General features: G+C 42.8%; 3 protein-coding genes across 5 annotated transcripts in view; 1 reads left to right on the forward strand and 2 right to left on the reverse strand.

Moving 5' to 3' along the window:
• Window positions 1-2,584, forward strand: part of endog (endonuclease G) — a 3,143-nt gene extending 559 nt beyond the window's left edge. The window contains exons 2-6 of the mRNA XM_023395476.2: window positions 777-970; window positions 1,127-1,268; window positions 1,513-1,622; window positions 1,705-1,786; window positions 1,867-2,584. Of these exons, the coding sequence (XP_023251244.1) occupies window positions 777-970; window positions 1,127-1,268; window positions 1,513-1,622; window positions 1,705-1,786; window positions 1,867-2,064 (726 nt within the window). The 3' untranslated portion in view covers window positions 2,065-2,584. The remainder of the gene's footprint in view (window positions 1-776; window positions 971-1,126; window positions 1,269-1,512; window positions 1,623-1,704; window positions 1,787-1,866) is intronic.
• Window positions 2,585-3,364: 780 nt separating this feature from the next.
• Window positions 3,365-8,234, reverse strand: LOC111646074 (transcription termination factor 1). 3 transcript variants are annotated; one of them, XM_087170847.1, is made up of 12 exons: window positions 7,945-8,234; window positions 7,615-7,728; window positions 6,694-7,296; window positions 6,063-6,187; window positions 5,754-5,939; window positions 5,550-5,628; window positions 4,845-4,969; window positions 4,403-4,598; window positions 4,225-4,317; window positions 4,057-4,122; window positions 3,891-3,976; window positions 3,365-3,795 (listed from the first exon to the last, which is right to left on the reverse strand). In XM_087170847.1, the coding sequence occupies exons 3-12, from the start codon at window positions 7,230-7,232 to the stop codon at window positions 3,584-3,586; spliced, it is 1,707 nt and encodes a 568-aa protein (XP_087026973.1). In that variant the 5' UTR covers window positions 7,233-7,296; window positions 7,615-7,728; window positions 7,945-8,234; the 3' UTR covers window positions 3,365-3,583. The 3 variants fall into 3 exon arrangements, with proteins under 3 accessions (XP_087026973.1, XP_023251240.2, XP_087026972.1); XM_023395472.2 differs by lacking the exon at window positions 7,615-7,728 and having other exon boundaries at window positions 3,891-3,973; XM_087170846.1 differs by lacking the exon at window positions 7,615-7,728.
• A 4,435-nt stretch (window positions 8,235-12,669) lies between these two features.
• The window catches only part of gpsm1a (G protein signaling modulator 1a), a 7,515-nt gene continuing 4,919 nt past the window's right edge, over window positions 12,670-15,265 (reverse strand). The window contains 2 exon segments of the mRNA XM_023395488.2: window positions 12,670-14,219; window positions 14,222-14,413. Coding sequence (XP_023251256.2) covers window positions 14,181-14,219; window positions 14,222-14,413 — 231 coding nt within the window. The 3' untranslated portion in view covers window positions 12,670-14,180.

Consider the following 15,265-nt stretch of genomic DNA (forward strand, 5'->3'; position numbering starts at 1 on the left):
TGTGTGTGTGTGTGTGTGTGTGTGTGTGTGTGTGTGTGTGTGTGTGTGTGTGTGTGTGTGTGTGTACGCGCATCCTGTCACATTCAATAAAATAAAGCATCAAATCTCAACTTTTCACAAACTGAAACAACAAACGCAAATGTAGCTAATACATGTTCAGATACTGAATTAACATATATGAAACATACATTTTTATTTTATATGTAAACATATGTAAAAAATTATACAACCAATTAGAAATTGGAACAACTTCATAAATTGACATATATCCAATACATGTCTGTATGTTTATATTTTAGGCAGATGTTATATAATATATATCCATCCACACATTATGCTGTATATATATATATGTATATATATATATATATATGAACCCTTTCACAGAATGTGAAGTTAGACATGTTTAAAATTAATGAGAAATTAATCAATATATTTATAAACATAGATTTTTTTTATTTTTTGTATGTTGTTTTAATAAATAAATAAAATATATGTTAACACGTTAAAATAATTTGCGAGCATATGTTTCCTATGTACAAATTCATCATATAGATATTTTTAATATATGTACATGCACAAATTTTACTCTTGAGTATTTCATATAACAACCCTTTCATATATCAAAGGACGAATATATGTGATGATAATATATCCTCTTATAGGAACATATATGTCATATGTTACATTTCTTCATGGGATGAACTGGATTCATCAAAGCTGTTTGTCATTTTTCTGATGAATCAGTTCAGTGACTCACCTGACTCTGCTCCCAGTTGAGTCCAGGTAAGTCAGGAGCTGTGATGAAGTATGGCTTCCCCTCATTGGCCAACATCAAGACCAGAGAGTCCTACGTCACCTCCTACGACCCTCGCACACGCACTGCATCCTGGGTAATAGAGAGGCTGAATCCCTTGTCTCTGAGTGGCTCGTCAGACAGGAAGTACTGCGACTTCAAAGAGGACGACAGGTGAGACAATCCTGTCAGTATGAATCACTGTTGATTTGTTTGTTTACTAACTGCTGCAGCTGTAATCATGTAAACAGTGTGTTGTAAATGTTACAGGTAATGGAGCAGGGATTGACTTAACCCCACCCCTCTCTGTTTAAACCCCGCCCTTTCCAGCATACACATGTTTCACAGATCGACCAACGCTGACTTCAAAGGGAGTGGCTTTGACAGAGGTCACCTGGCTGCTGCAGCCAATCACAAGTGGAGTCAGAAAGCTATGGAGGACACCTTCTACCTGAGCAACGTTGCTCCACAGGTACACACATACACACACACACACAGGTATACACACACACACACACACACACACACACACACACACACACACACACACACACAGGTATACACACACACACACAGGTATACAGACACACACACACACACACACAGGTACACACACACACACACACACACAGGTATACACACACACACACACACACACACACACACACACACACTCTGACTGATGGTTGAATGTGTGTGTTCTGTGTTCCTTTTAGAACCCTAACTTGAACCAGAACACCTGGAACAATCTGGAGAAACTGTGTCGATCTCTGACCAAACGCTACCTCAACGTGTACGTCTGCACTGGCCCGCTCTACCTGCCCAGGTAACCTCTGCTTCTTCTTCTGTGGTGTCTGGCTGCTCAGGGGGAGGAGCTGTAAGGTGACACCTTCAGGTGTGTGTTTCAGGCAGGAGGCTGATGGGAAACTCTACGTTCGTTATCAGGTTATTGGGCGAAACCACGTCGCTGTGCCAACACACTTCTTCAAGGTGAGTCTACCTGATGATAAGGATGATGATGTCACCTGTCTTTCTGTCAGAGGATGACGTCTCCCGTCCGGTCTCCTCAGGTGCTGATCTTGGAGCAGGCTGATGGTAGGGGGGTGGAGCTTCGGTCGTACGTTTTACCAAATGAACCAATAGATGACAAGGTTCCTCTGGAGCGTTTCCTGGTTCCCATAGAAACTGTGGAGAGAGCGTCAGGACTTCTGTTTGTCCCGAACATCATGAAGAGAACGAGCAGCCTGCAGGCCATCGCCCACAAGTAAACATCAGTACCCACAATGCATCACCCACGAGTGAACTGCAGCACCCACAATATATCAGATACATGAACTACAGTACCCAGAATCCTCTGCTGCTGGATGTTCTATCTGTGAACTCAGTTCTTGTTTCCTGTTTCCAGCAGCAGGTTTTAAAGTAGAGGTCCAGACCCGTCCAGAGACCAGAGACCTGAGTCTTATGGGGTCAGGAAGGGTTCTGGTTTTACTGCTGGTCTCAGGTCTGTGTGTCGTCGTGATCCGAATGGAAAACATATTGAACTCATATTTCAGACAGGATGGTCTTCTCCAGTCTGACCAGTCTGATCCAGGTCCAAGTTCAGGTATTTCCTCTACTTAACTGTATAAAAACTCTATAATCTACTGATGAGTATGAGTCTCTCTGACTCAGGTGTTTCTGTTTATTATTTTTAAGGCTCGACTTTCATATTTCATTTCTGTTTCTTTCTGTGGTCAATAAAGATCTATCATCCATGTGTTTTAAATAAAGTTGGTTTAAAAAAATGAAGTGTCAGTGCAGTCTGATTCTTTTCCTGAGTTCTCATGAACTTTCCTTCACCTCAGGACGTTTTCCATTGAGGTCGAGGAGACGTGGTTAGAGATGCTGTGAGGAGGAGTCAGGGTTCACCTGAGGACAGGTAGAGACAGGCTCAGGTTTATTTTAGCTAATTTCTTGCACTGATTGACAGGTGGGCTTTACCTGTAGCTGACCCGTGGTTGGCATGGCCATGCGTCACCCAGGAAACAGTCAGCCAGTCAGAAGAGAAGACGGTAACTCTGTTGTTCAATTTATTGTTTCCTCTTTTAAAATACTTTAATACTGTATGATAATATATTTAATATAATGTTGTATTTAATGATGTATAAATATTTATAACAAGGCTGTGTACGTTTATTAATTAAGGTTCTTTTAAGATACAATTTTAAGGGTGTTTAATGTTTAAAAGGAGCTATATGTGGGTTAAGCTAATGCGACATAGCTAACATTAGCATTAGCAGTTAACGTTACCATAAGCAGCTGTTGACTTACAATAATGAATAAAAAACTTTCTGAACTTTTTACTTAAAGTTCCATTGATTAACTGATTAATGATATAATTATGGTAATTTGCATAAAATGGTTTTCTTGATGAAGGGTTTGAGGGCTTAATATTATAATCGATAATTCAATGAAGTAATTAAATCAATTAATTACAAATTTTAAGGTCCTTAAATCTGAAAATAATCTGTCCAATAACCTTCTGATCAATAATATTGATTAACATGATAAATAAGCAGCTCAGACAGACAAGATGAAAAACTCATTTCATTAGAAAGTTAAAACGTGATAATCAATACATCAGGACCTTGAAAATAAAAGCTTCCTGTGGTCAACATCTGTTCAACAATTTTCAGTCTGTGACAGGAAGCCCCACCTCTGACAGACGCCTGCAGACAGCCTATCACAGTGAAGGTGGGTGTGGCCTGTCATTTTTTAAACATAGTGTCTTAAAACGAGCCTCTGTCTTCACAGCCTTCTGTATCCCGATTGGCTGTAGGTCAGCTGACTGTTGTCCACCTCCACAAAGTCCTGGTCCTCCTCGCCCAGAGAGCTGAAGATGCCTGACAGCAGGAACCTGTTCTCCTGCTGCTCCTGCTGCTCCTGCTTCTCTCCGCTGAACCTCCTCAGTCGCTTCTTCAGTACAGGAACCTCCCGCTGATGCAGGAAGTCAATGATCTCTGGGGGGGGGGGATTATTTATATGTTCATAACCAGAGACAGGTACACACAGCCACAGGTGTTGTGGTACAGACAGGTACAGGTGTGGTACTGACCTCCATATGATAAACTGGTCCAGTTTGGAACTCTGGAAACCTTCAGCCTGTGGAAACTCTTCTGTACACACATGGGAGTGACCCTACTGCAACACACACATTACTTCAGTCAGAACTGTACAGTTACATTACTATGCTGATAGGTCACTGTGACCTTTGACCTCACCCGACACTCTGAGCGACCTCATCCCAGTTGATGTCAGCCGCATCATCCACACGCATGTTGTACAATCTGAAAAACACACACACACGTTTCAGTTTTAGTTGAACCCCCCCCGTAGAGGTCAGATCAGGTGGTCTGGCTCAGGTCTGGAGGTGTGTCATGTGACCTTACATGTTGATGAGGTGGATTTTCGCCTGAACTCCTTCAGCTCCTCGGTTGTTAGTGCTGCCACCTGAGAACAGTTTCAACTTCAGGAAGGTGAACCTGAAACACAGAGAGAGAACACCTGAACACAGTCCAGGACCAGTATCAGTCTAGGACCGGTATCAGACCCAGCTGGAGCACTCACCACTTGAGGCGACACTGGATCCAGGATCTGGTTCCGACCTGCTGACTGATCTCCTTCCAGGGCAAGTTGTTCCACAGGTGGTCTCTGGTCAGAACTGGACCTGCAGGACTCTGCTGGGCCAACCCCTCCAGGTGAGCCTTCAGAGCTCGTTTCAACCTGGACTCTTCATCTGGACTCCACAACCCATGACCTGGAGCTGCACATGGACACAGATCAGTCCTGAACTGGATCCTGCTTTAAAATATTTTGAAGGTGACAGACACAAAAGATCAGGAGCAGGTGTGGCAGCTGTAGACCCTGACCCAGCCTCAGACCTGCACCGTCCCAGCCAGAGTCCAGACAGAGACATGTCACTGCTGAAGTCAAAGTCCTGGTCTGAGGCAGATCTGTTTTTAGTCTGAAGGATCCAGAGTCACACCGGCTCAGGGTTCAGGCTGTTTACCAATGGCGGCGAAGCGTTTCTCCAAGGCGTAGGCACTGCGGTCCATCTTCTTAGCGATCGTCCTCCAGTCGTTACCGTGGAGGTTCTGAAACTTTATCAGAGAACGCATCTCCTCCTCTGAGAACCTGAAAGAAGACACCCACATCAGAGGGTTCCACAGGTAGAACACTGAGATACAGAGGGTTCCTCAGGTAGAACATAAAGATACAGGGGGTTCTCTTCAGGTAGAACATAAAGATACAGGGGGTTCCGCAGGTAGAACATAAAGATACAGAGGGTTCTTCAGGTAGAACATAAAGATACAGAGGGTTCCGCAGGTAGAACATAAAGATAAAGGGGGTTCTTCGGGTAGAACATAAAGATACAGGGGGTTCTGCAGGTAGAACATAAAGATACAGGGGGTTCCGCAGGTAGAACATAAAGATACAGGGGGTTCCGCAGGTAGAACATAAAGATACAGAGGGTTCTTCAGGTAGAACATAAAGATACAGAGGGTTCCGCAGGTAGAACATAAAGATAAAGGGGGTTCTGCGGGTAGAACATAAAGATACAGGGGGTTCTTCGGGTAGAACATAAAGATACAGGGGGTTCTGCAGGTAGAACATGAAGATACAGGGGGTTCCGCAGGTAGAACATAAAGATACAGGGGGTTCCGCAGGTAGAACACAAAGAACAGAAACATTATTTGGTGGTTGGACCTCTGACCTTCCCATGTGATTCCTCTCGTCAAAAATCTTCTTGGCTCTGGTGTGAACCTGATGACATGTCCGAGGGATCCCCTCAGCTGAGAGGCAGACAGGTGGAGAGAGAGAGACAGGTGGAGAGAGAGAGATGGAATTAAGTACTTTCCATCAGTGACAGTCCATGTGATCAGCTGATGATGATGATGACAGTGATGTATTTACGTACCAATCCTCTCCAGGAAGTGATGTTGTACTCTCAGCTTCCTGATCTCCACCTCCTGCTCCTTGTACCTCTGAGGAAACAGAAGCTGATTGGCTGAGCTGATGCCTGTCAGAGCCAGGAAGTCTGAGACGTTCTGTCTGATTCGCAGATTCTCCTGCTGAGAGCACCGCCCCTGACGTAGAGACACACCTGGAGGAACAGGTGTGTCTGTAGTATTAGTACCTTGCTGTCTGAAGTGTTTGCAGTATTAGTACCTTATCCGAAGTGTTTGCAGTATTAGTACCTTGTCCGAAGTGTTTGCAGTATTAGTACCTTGCTGTTTGAAGTTCTTGAAGCGCTGCAGGTCGTATCTCAGCAGTTTATTGATCTCATCGACTGATTTTTTCTTGACGTCTGGAACAAACTCCTGCAGCTCCTCCACCAACGCCCAGTCCAGCCTACAACAAAGAGGAAGACTTCATGCTATAGGCTGTAGTAGGGCTGGGCGATAAAACCATAAAGACAATTATCCAAAAATAACTTATATAAGACACGCTCGATACAATGTCGAACTCATTCAGCCATGTTTTGACAGACAACACGAACAGCCAATGATAATGAGAATAGCGTTGCGCCGAACCAATCATGTGGCTGGAATAGATTTGATTTTTGTTGATCAGAATTAAGGTTTTAGTTTATAATATATACCTATTTTATTTATTTTCAATACAGTTGTAAAATGTTCACAGTATATTTGTCATGTTAAACTTCTTTACATCTCACTGAGGAGTAAGAAGGAACCTTTAAGCTTGACAGAAACAGTGATTGGATTTATATCGTAGTTTATATTATAGTATTACATTATTTACCTTATAACATTACGACTTTTATCTCAAAACGTTACGACTTCTTTCAGATATTTGATGTTATTTTCACGTGTTCACATTACAAGAAAATAACTCACTGATCTTCATCTACAGCTGCTCTTCCTTTCTTTGTCTTCCTCACCCCTCCTCTTCTTCCTGTCATCATCCTCCTCTCCTCTTTCTTCTTCTTCTCGTACTTTATCCCAGTGTTGTCCATTTCTATGGAAACCGAGGAGCCTGTTTCTCTGTTGTTATGGTTTGTTACGGAGACGACAGTGACATCACTCAGTTCGTTCTTGTGTTTCTTCTTCTTCTTCTTCTTTTTTTCTGTCTCGCTGGTTTCTACAGCGGCCTCCACCTCCTTCTCCTCTGCTCCTCCCTCCTCCTGCCTCTCCTTTTTCTTCTTTTTCTTCTTTGTTTTTTTCTCATTCTGGTTGTTTGTCTCTTCATTGGCAGGAGTAGTAAGAATGACCATGTCCTCCTCCTCCTCCTCCTTTTGTCTCTTCTTCTTCTTCTTCTTCTCTACTCTCTCAGGTGTGTCCATGTCAACAGGAACAGGAGATTCCTCCAGACTCCCTGACCTCCTCTTCCTCTTCTTCTGTGGCGAGAGAAAGAGGGAGTCTGTAGGAGGAGTCATGATGGGAGGAGGAGATGAAGGTGGATGGGCACAGGTGATGCTGTAGATCAGTTTGTTTTTGAAGCTGAAACAGAGGAAACAAACAAAGTCAGGTCAGTCTGAGCACAAGTCCACCTGTCTCACTGCTGCTGTCAGAGTCCAGTTTGTTCCTGAAGCTGAGGTGGATCAGGGTCCAGCCTTAAAGAGCAGCTTCACTCTGAATCCACTTCCTGAGTTGAGTGGGTCCAGGTCCAGGTTCAGGCCCAGAGGATCAGGTCCAGGTCTGGAGAACAGGAGGTCGTCTTCGGCTGTGTCCATACAATTATGTTTCCATTTTAAAACGGTACTTTGAAATCAAATTAAACAAAACATCTGAAAAAACGTCATACGACCATCCACCTACACTGAGCATGTGCAAGCTGGTGTAAACAGGAAGTAGATTGTCTCCTCTGCAGTTGGTTAGTTACAGTAAATCCTCTGGAGGAGGAACAGCAAAGACAGTTTCTGTCCGTCCACACTGCAAAACAACACCAGGTTTTTCAAAAATAAAGCAGCCAGAGGACGGAAGAAGAGATGAGACTGAAAGCGCAGGTTAAGGTGAGGGTGTGTGAAACTCTCACTCACTCTCTCTCTCACACACACACACACACACACACACACACACACACACACACACACACACACACTCTCTCTCTCTCTCTCTCTCTCTCTCTCTCTCTCTCTCTCTCTCTACCTGTAATCAGTTGATCAATGCTGCTCCCGCCACACTTGAGGTGGTGGATAAAGATGATGAGTCAGCGTCAGAGCAATGAGCCCCTCCCCCCACCCAGATACAAAGTCAGACCCACACCAGCTTCCTGCAGAAACGTTCTGGACTCTGTGGTTCAGCAGGTTCCCCTGGTCTGACCTGGTCTACACAGAACCCGGGTTCTGAGGTCACTTTGATTCGGAGTTTAACTCGCCTCTCTCACCGCTCTGCTGCTGCACACGGTCGGAAGGCAACACGCTGCTTATTTACTTCCTAATTGATAGCAGCGCATGCGCGCGGCGCGTCACAGAGCGTCGGGTGAGGAGCAGAGGTCTCACTCTGACTGAGTTTCCGGATCCCCTTTATACAGACACTCAGCAGGAGACACACAGACCCGCGAGTAACAGCGGTAACAGAACCTTCCCTCTAAAACCACCTCGTCTTTTTAAAGTCATTTTAACCCTCTGGCTTTGCTCAAAATCACTATCCACTCAGCCAGGCTGAGTCTGTAACTTTTTAGATTTTTTATGTTTTTTTCTATTTTTACTGCATAAGGTTTTTAACTAAAATCAGTTCTTGTCATAAGTATAAAATATCCATTCCTTTTTAATTTTTTAACCCTTCAAATGCCAGTTTGTTTGCACAATGCACTTGTTGAAAAACAACCTAAAAAATGACCATTTTCTATATTCTCAGTGCTAATGGATTTTCTTGTATTATTAATAGCACAGTCTGAGATATGCATCTGATTAACAACAACACTGATTATTATGCAGTGTTATTTTTGTGCAGGGAAAGCAAAGTAGATAAAACTCCCACTCAGCGTGTCCGTGGCCAATAATGGCCACCTCCTGTTTGCATTCCCAAAATACTGTAAAATTAATATATATTAAAAGATTTTTCCACTTTCACCGACTTGATTTTTTAAATTTGCATGGCTCCTGGTCATGAAAACCAAAATTTCATTCAAATTCAGATTTTTAACCCTTTAACTGCCTGTTAGATCACATAATGCTAATGATTTATAATGGGAAAAAAACATAAAATCACAGTTTTTTTTTACCAAATAATACATGCTACCTGATTTATTTTTTAACCATCATTGCAGCTAAATGTATGTCAATAATTAGCAGTATCAATGATTTTTATGCATCATTACTTTTTTGTGCAGTGACAGAAAAACTCCCACTTAGCATGTTCGTGCAAATGGCCATCTCCTGTTTGCTTTTGCAAAATGTTATACAAACACTACTGAAAATATTTGCTACTTTCACTACCTGGCATCAGTCCTGATCATGAAATCCAAAATTTTAATCAATTCCAGAATTTTAACCCTTAAAATACCAGTTAGATTACATATTACCACTAACTTTTCAGGGAAAGAAAGAGAGAGAGTTGCCATTTTTTTCACCATATAATTGATGCAACCTAATATTTTTTTAATCATCATTGCGGGTCAGTACCAGTAACAGTAACAAAGTTTTTTTTGTTTTTTTTTTTCTTTTTGCATTATTACTTGGTGTGGTGTTGGAGAGTGTGTGTGTGTGGGGGGGGTAGAGCACAGCCTAATCCGGCGGGGGAGAGTTTAGCCCAAAAAGGCATCTCTCCTTGACTCCTCCTCCCTCATTCAAAATGGCCGCCACTTTCTCCAACTGTTTAGGGGAGTTTGTTTGCTGAATCTGTTAGTGTGTTTTGTCAGAGTTGATGATGGTGTTGTTTGTGGTAGCAGAGGCAAGATAAAGAAAATAGTGGCGGTGTGAGGAGCAGTGATGGCTGGCATTAGGGGAGTGACTCTGGGACGCCAGTGATCACTGTCTAGCCTCCTGGAGGTGTCGTGGGACCAACTAGACGAAACACTGGTGAAAGGAGGTTCCCACCTGATGACCCCAAAGACATGTTAGTTATCACTGCTCATTAGTCTGTATAGCTAAATTAATAGTTATCATAGGACATGTTAAGCTTAGGGAGCTATTCACTGAGTGTGGTCCATTTTCTGTAGCACAAGTTTCTTGTGTTTACCTTAAATTCTTTTTAGCAGTGACAAAAAAGACAAACTCCCACTAGTGGCCAAAAATGGCAATTTATTGTTTGTTTTTACAAAATGCTAAAAGAATGTGTGTTTCAGTGAGTGTGTGTGTGTGTGTGTGTGTGTGTGTGTGTGTGTGTGTGTGTGTGCATGCTCAAGGGCGACAGGATGTGCAAACCACAGTAGAGTGGTCCTTGCAGACACACTTTCCACAGCTGGAGCAAGTGGTTGCCTTTCTTCTCCTGTAGATGCACAGTTCGCACCTTCTCCTCATTTTGCTGGCAGGCTGTGGGTCACGCTCTGATTGAGACTGCTGTATCTCAGCAACAATGGCAGCAGTAATGATCACCAGCATGTGCCCCAGCTCTTCCAGGAACACCCTTCATTGGTAGGTTTTAGAGGACTCCCACTCAGGATGGACTGATTTCCACAGGACAAAGGCATTGTATGCCGAGACATCCAGGGGATTGTAGAAGAGAGCCAGTGGCCAGCGCCTGGTTTTCCTTCGAAAACTGTAGGTGCCAACACCCTTGTCTAGGTTATCCACACCGCCTTTGCACCTATTGTTACCCAGGATTGCTGCAGGCTTCCTCTTCTCCCCCTCGCTGACTGCTTGTTTCCTGTGCTTTGTGCTCAAAAGAAGCACATTCTTCCCTCGCTTGGGCATGTAGGATACCGCCATGGTAGTTTTGGTGAAGGCGAAGACGGACAACAGAATCTCCGTCTGTTGCAGCTGGAGGAGCTGGGGAGGTAGCTCTGGTTTGTTTCTCCTGATTGTGCCAACCAGAGCCAGCATTCTTCTGAGGAGTTCCCCTGCCATCATTTTCCTCCACCGCTGTGTCTGTATCGAGTTTGATTTGTTTACCCTGCAGCTGCAACTTTGAACTCTACAAGATGTCCTGTGTTTTTTTTTTTTTGGAGACTAGATATTTGGGTATGGCATTTTTTATGAAAATAACAAAGCTGCGGCTGCTTTCAACATGTGCATCAAAGCCAAGTTTGCCTGGGAAATTTGTTTCACTCTATCTTGCAAATACATATTTGTGCTGCAATTTCATGCACAGGCACAATTTTTTTCATGCACAAACAAACCATTATCTGACATCCTAAAGATCACACCTATGTCAAAATTGTGTCATTCATTCGCTCCATTGGAGTGCAGCATGCCGTCATAGACCCATATTGGAAACTACAAATATTACATGAAATTTCTCCCTTGGCCAAAAATGGATAAATGAAATAATCTGGTAGAAAGCATTAAAAACTACAATTTTCAAGCGTTGAGTTTAGAATGAAAGCTATTTTATCTAAATTGTATGATTTAATACTGTAAATAACAAGGAATTAAAAAATGTAGTTTTCATGAGTTTCAATTGGCCAGAAGTGGCCATGATGGAGCCAAGTTGTACAACTGAATGTATACAGTATATTATTCATATATTTATGGAGCTGAAGTTGAAAATGAAAAAATCTGAAAAAAATCAAGACCCTTGGGAAATTTCATTCCATATGCATTAACACAGCTAAAATGGTCAAAAAAAGAAAGTGAACTGGACACAAATGGCCAGCATAGAGCCCGGAGGGTTAATCAGAATTGTTGGAGTCGTTTGTGCATTGTGTTCATCAGTATGTGTGTATATGAAAATAATGCAAGTAAGTCAGGAAGTAATCACTGAGCAGGTGTGTTGCTTACCGGTGGATGCACACAGTTTTTGGACAGTCAAGTGTAGCATGGCCGACCATTGAGCTTTTGTTTCATTTTCATTTAAGTTATTAATGGCTATAAATACATTTAGGTCAACGTATGGTTTACTGTGATGGATCACAAGATGAAAAGAAACACTTTGATTATTGCTGCACGGACGTTCGTGGTATGACTGAATCAACTCGCTGCACAAAGGAGACGCGTCAATCAGGCAAGTCACGGTATAGCAGCCCCTCTGTGGCTTGTAGGTTTTTTGTTTTAAGTCAAGTCACAATAACAATCGATCGATTGATTTGGTTTCTAATGCTCTTTCTTCATTTGTTAAAAAGTTTTTCCAAACATGTAATATCCATTTAGATGCTAAATGTTAGCTGAGGTCGTTGTGTCCACACTATCCTGCTGTTTTATCACTTACAGTTTATTTAAACTTCCTTCTTTTCACATTAAACTCTGATCCTGTATTTGTACTTCCTGTTTCAAACCATCAACACTTTTGAACTCCAGCAGAGACAATGAGGACAGACAGCAGGACCTGACATTAAAGGACCTGTTTGTAAGGTTTTGCTAAGGCTACATAGCTAACATTAGCATTAGCAGCTGTTTACATACCAGTCTAGGAGAAACAATGTGAGTTCAGCATCAAACTTCATTCATTTACTGACCAACAGCCAGTGCTTACAATGCTAACTTCTCTTCTTCTATTGAAGTTAGCATGCTAACCAGATAGCTCTCTGATACTGAGTGACTGTCCAGAGGACATATTATAACCTCTCGTATCGTAAACACAACAATGGCTAAAGCTCTTGACAAGACTGGTGAGTGAACAGCTGTTAATGCTAACATTTGCCATGTAGCAATAGCTGAACTTACAGATAACTCATAATGTCCAGCTTCTTTTAACTAGACCTGACCTTTTACCTTCAGCTCAGCTTCTTCCATCCTTAATTTCTTCCTCTGAACAGAAAAAAACACTGATGCGTTTGTTAGATAAATATTTAAAATCAGAACCATGTTAAAATATGTGACAGTTCCTACTGAAGTTACAGTTTAAATCTCCATATTCACTACAGGACATAGGTAAAGGTAGAGTGGGTTCAGGTCTTAACTAGTCCTGTTTCTGTTGGATCGTCTGCTCTTCATTATAAAGTCCAAACACCAGGAGAGTGTGGGCTGCAGAATTCATAGTTCCTCAACATAAGTCCAAGACCCTGAGGGGTCATCTGATGGTAAACGGTTTTTAAAGAAGATCAGAACAGATGTGTGCTTTGATTTGATTGATGTGGTGGAAATGTGCAGCTAACAGAACATACCAGAACCTGAACCTGGAAGACTCTGTAAGGCATGGCCTAAGGTTTGCATATGGATGGTAGGGACGTGTCCATTCCAATATTTTGGTAGGACAGAAATGTCCCTACAAATATTTGAGTGAACTTGTTCACACTATGTTTGGTGTAAAATCATATTAGATCATTTTGATGTGCCCTCCAAGAGGCTACATCTCCAAGATGCCTGATTTAGGCATGTTAGCATTTGATTGGCTGAAAGGGCAGCACTATCTGAAGGCTCACATCATGTGAGAATATCACACTGCACCAGAAAAATGTCAACTGGAAAAAGGTTCATCTTCAGATCAAACAGACTATTATGGTTTAACAATGAATTACTAACTTACATTTGACGTAGCCATAGTCCATGTATTCTGATGTTAACTTGTAAGTTATTATACATGGAACACATTATAATATCTTAAAGTTTTAGTTTTGTTTTTGATCTGATACTGTTAGTTTGATTTAAATTAAATTCAGATATTATATGTTAATAAACCATTTGGTTGACAGTCCTCTTGGTTTTGGGTGGGGGGTGGGGGGGGCGGAGTTGTTGTGTCCCTACCAATGTTGAGACCCAACCTATGCCCTTGCAGTAAGATCTTGATTCTGGGTTCTGCTTTGTTTTGTGGAGACAGCAGGACAGACATACTCAGTTTAATGTTGGTCAGAGAGAGTGACCTTCTAATCATCAGTAGTTCTACAGTTACATTAACAGAAGAGCCAAGTCAATGGTTCACGTGTACAGCTACTCTTCTTCTGCATGTTTTTGTTGGTGCGTTCCTTCCACCACGACTCTCAGTTAACGATGTGTCACTGGCGCCAGGATGTGGTTCACGTCTCACACATTAAGACATGGTCCAGCTTACAGAAACGTGGACCTAACAGAAGACCTTTAAGTCCTGGCGTCAAACCCAGATTCTAGGCCAGCAATGGCTGACAAAACCGATTGCACAGTAAGAACACAGTTGGCTGGTCTCAGATCAGACCTTCACACTGTTTGAACTCAGGTTTGTGCTTGGAATCAGCAAGTAGAAGAGTCATCCACAACAACACAGTCTGGATCCTGGTTCCGGTCTGAATCCTGTGGCCGTACTGATTCACAAAAACATCGAAATATTCTGATGACAAGATCCAGACTGAGTAAAACCCTGTCCCTGTGCTCTCAGACCCTGATCTTCAGAAGTGATGGCGGCGATGGGGGTAAGAGCCATTGGAATCTGCGTCATCATCATCATCCTTGTTGTGTGTCATCAGCAGTGAGGCCCTCTGCTCATCCATCCTCCTGGATTGAACTCTCTGGATCAAGCTGAAGAAATCCTCCTGACCTTCAGGAACGGATCCAATCACATCATCCAGATCAGGAAGGGGGCACCTCTGGTCCTCCATCCTGTCAGACTGCAGACAGAATTTAAGGTAAACACAAGAAACTTGTGCTACAGAAAATGGACCAGACTCAGTGAATAGCTCCCTAAGCTTCACATGTCCTATGATAACTATTAATTTAGCTATACAGACTAATGAGCAGTGATAACTAACATGTCTTTGGGGTCATCAGGTGGGAACCTCCTTTCACCAGTGTTTCGTCTAGTTGGTCCCACGACACCTCCAGGAGGCTAGACAGTGATCACTGGCGTCCCAGAGTCACTCCCCTAATGCCAGCCATCACTGCTCCTCACACCACCATTTTCTTTATCTTGCCTATGCTACCACAAACAACACCATCATCAACTCTGACAAAACACACTAACAGATTCAGCAAACAAACTCCCCTAAACAGTTCTGTTGTGTAGGACTAGATGTTTTTTTTTATTTTTATTTTTTTTTCCCAGAAAGTGGCGGCCAGTTTGAATGAGGGAGGTAGTGTCAGGGAGAGATGCCTTGTTAGGCTAAACACTCCCCCGCCGGATTAGGCTGTGCTCTACCTCCCCCTACTCCCCCACTCTCCAAGACAATACAACTCACCTAAAACAAACAAACTCACCTAAACAGTCAAAGACACACTACAAACCAATTCAAACAATACAAGCAAACAATACAGGCCAACTCACCTGAACTAACCGCATGGTCTCAAAGAGGCTCACACAGGCCACACCCCCCACTTAAAAACACTTCCTCTTCCTGGATTTCTTCCTTGCTTCTCCTAAGAGTCTGTCTAGCCTAAGTGCTCCCCCTGCTGGGCCCCCAGCTACCATTACTTCTTCTCATCCAAATCCACTGACTGGATCTTGCTGCCTCATCTGACATGTC

The sequence above is a fragment of the Seriola lalandi genome, unplaced genomic scaffold, assembly GCF_002814215.2.
Source record: "Seriola lalandi dorsalis isolate HSWRI2012SDOR001 ecotype SW California unplaced genomic scaffold, Sedor1 jcf7180002054964, whole genome shotgun sequence".
In the NCBI taxonomy this organism is placed as follows: domain Eukaryota; kingdom Metazoa; phylum Chordata; class Actinopteri; order Carangiformes; family Carangidae; genus Seriola; species Seriola lalandi.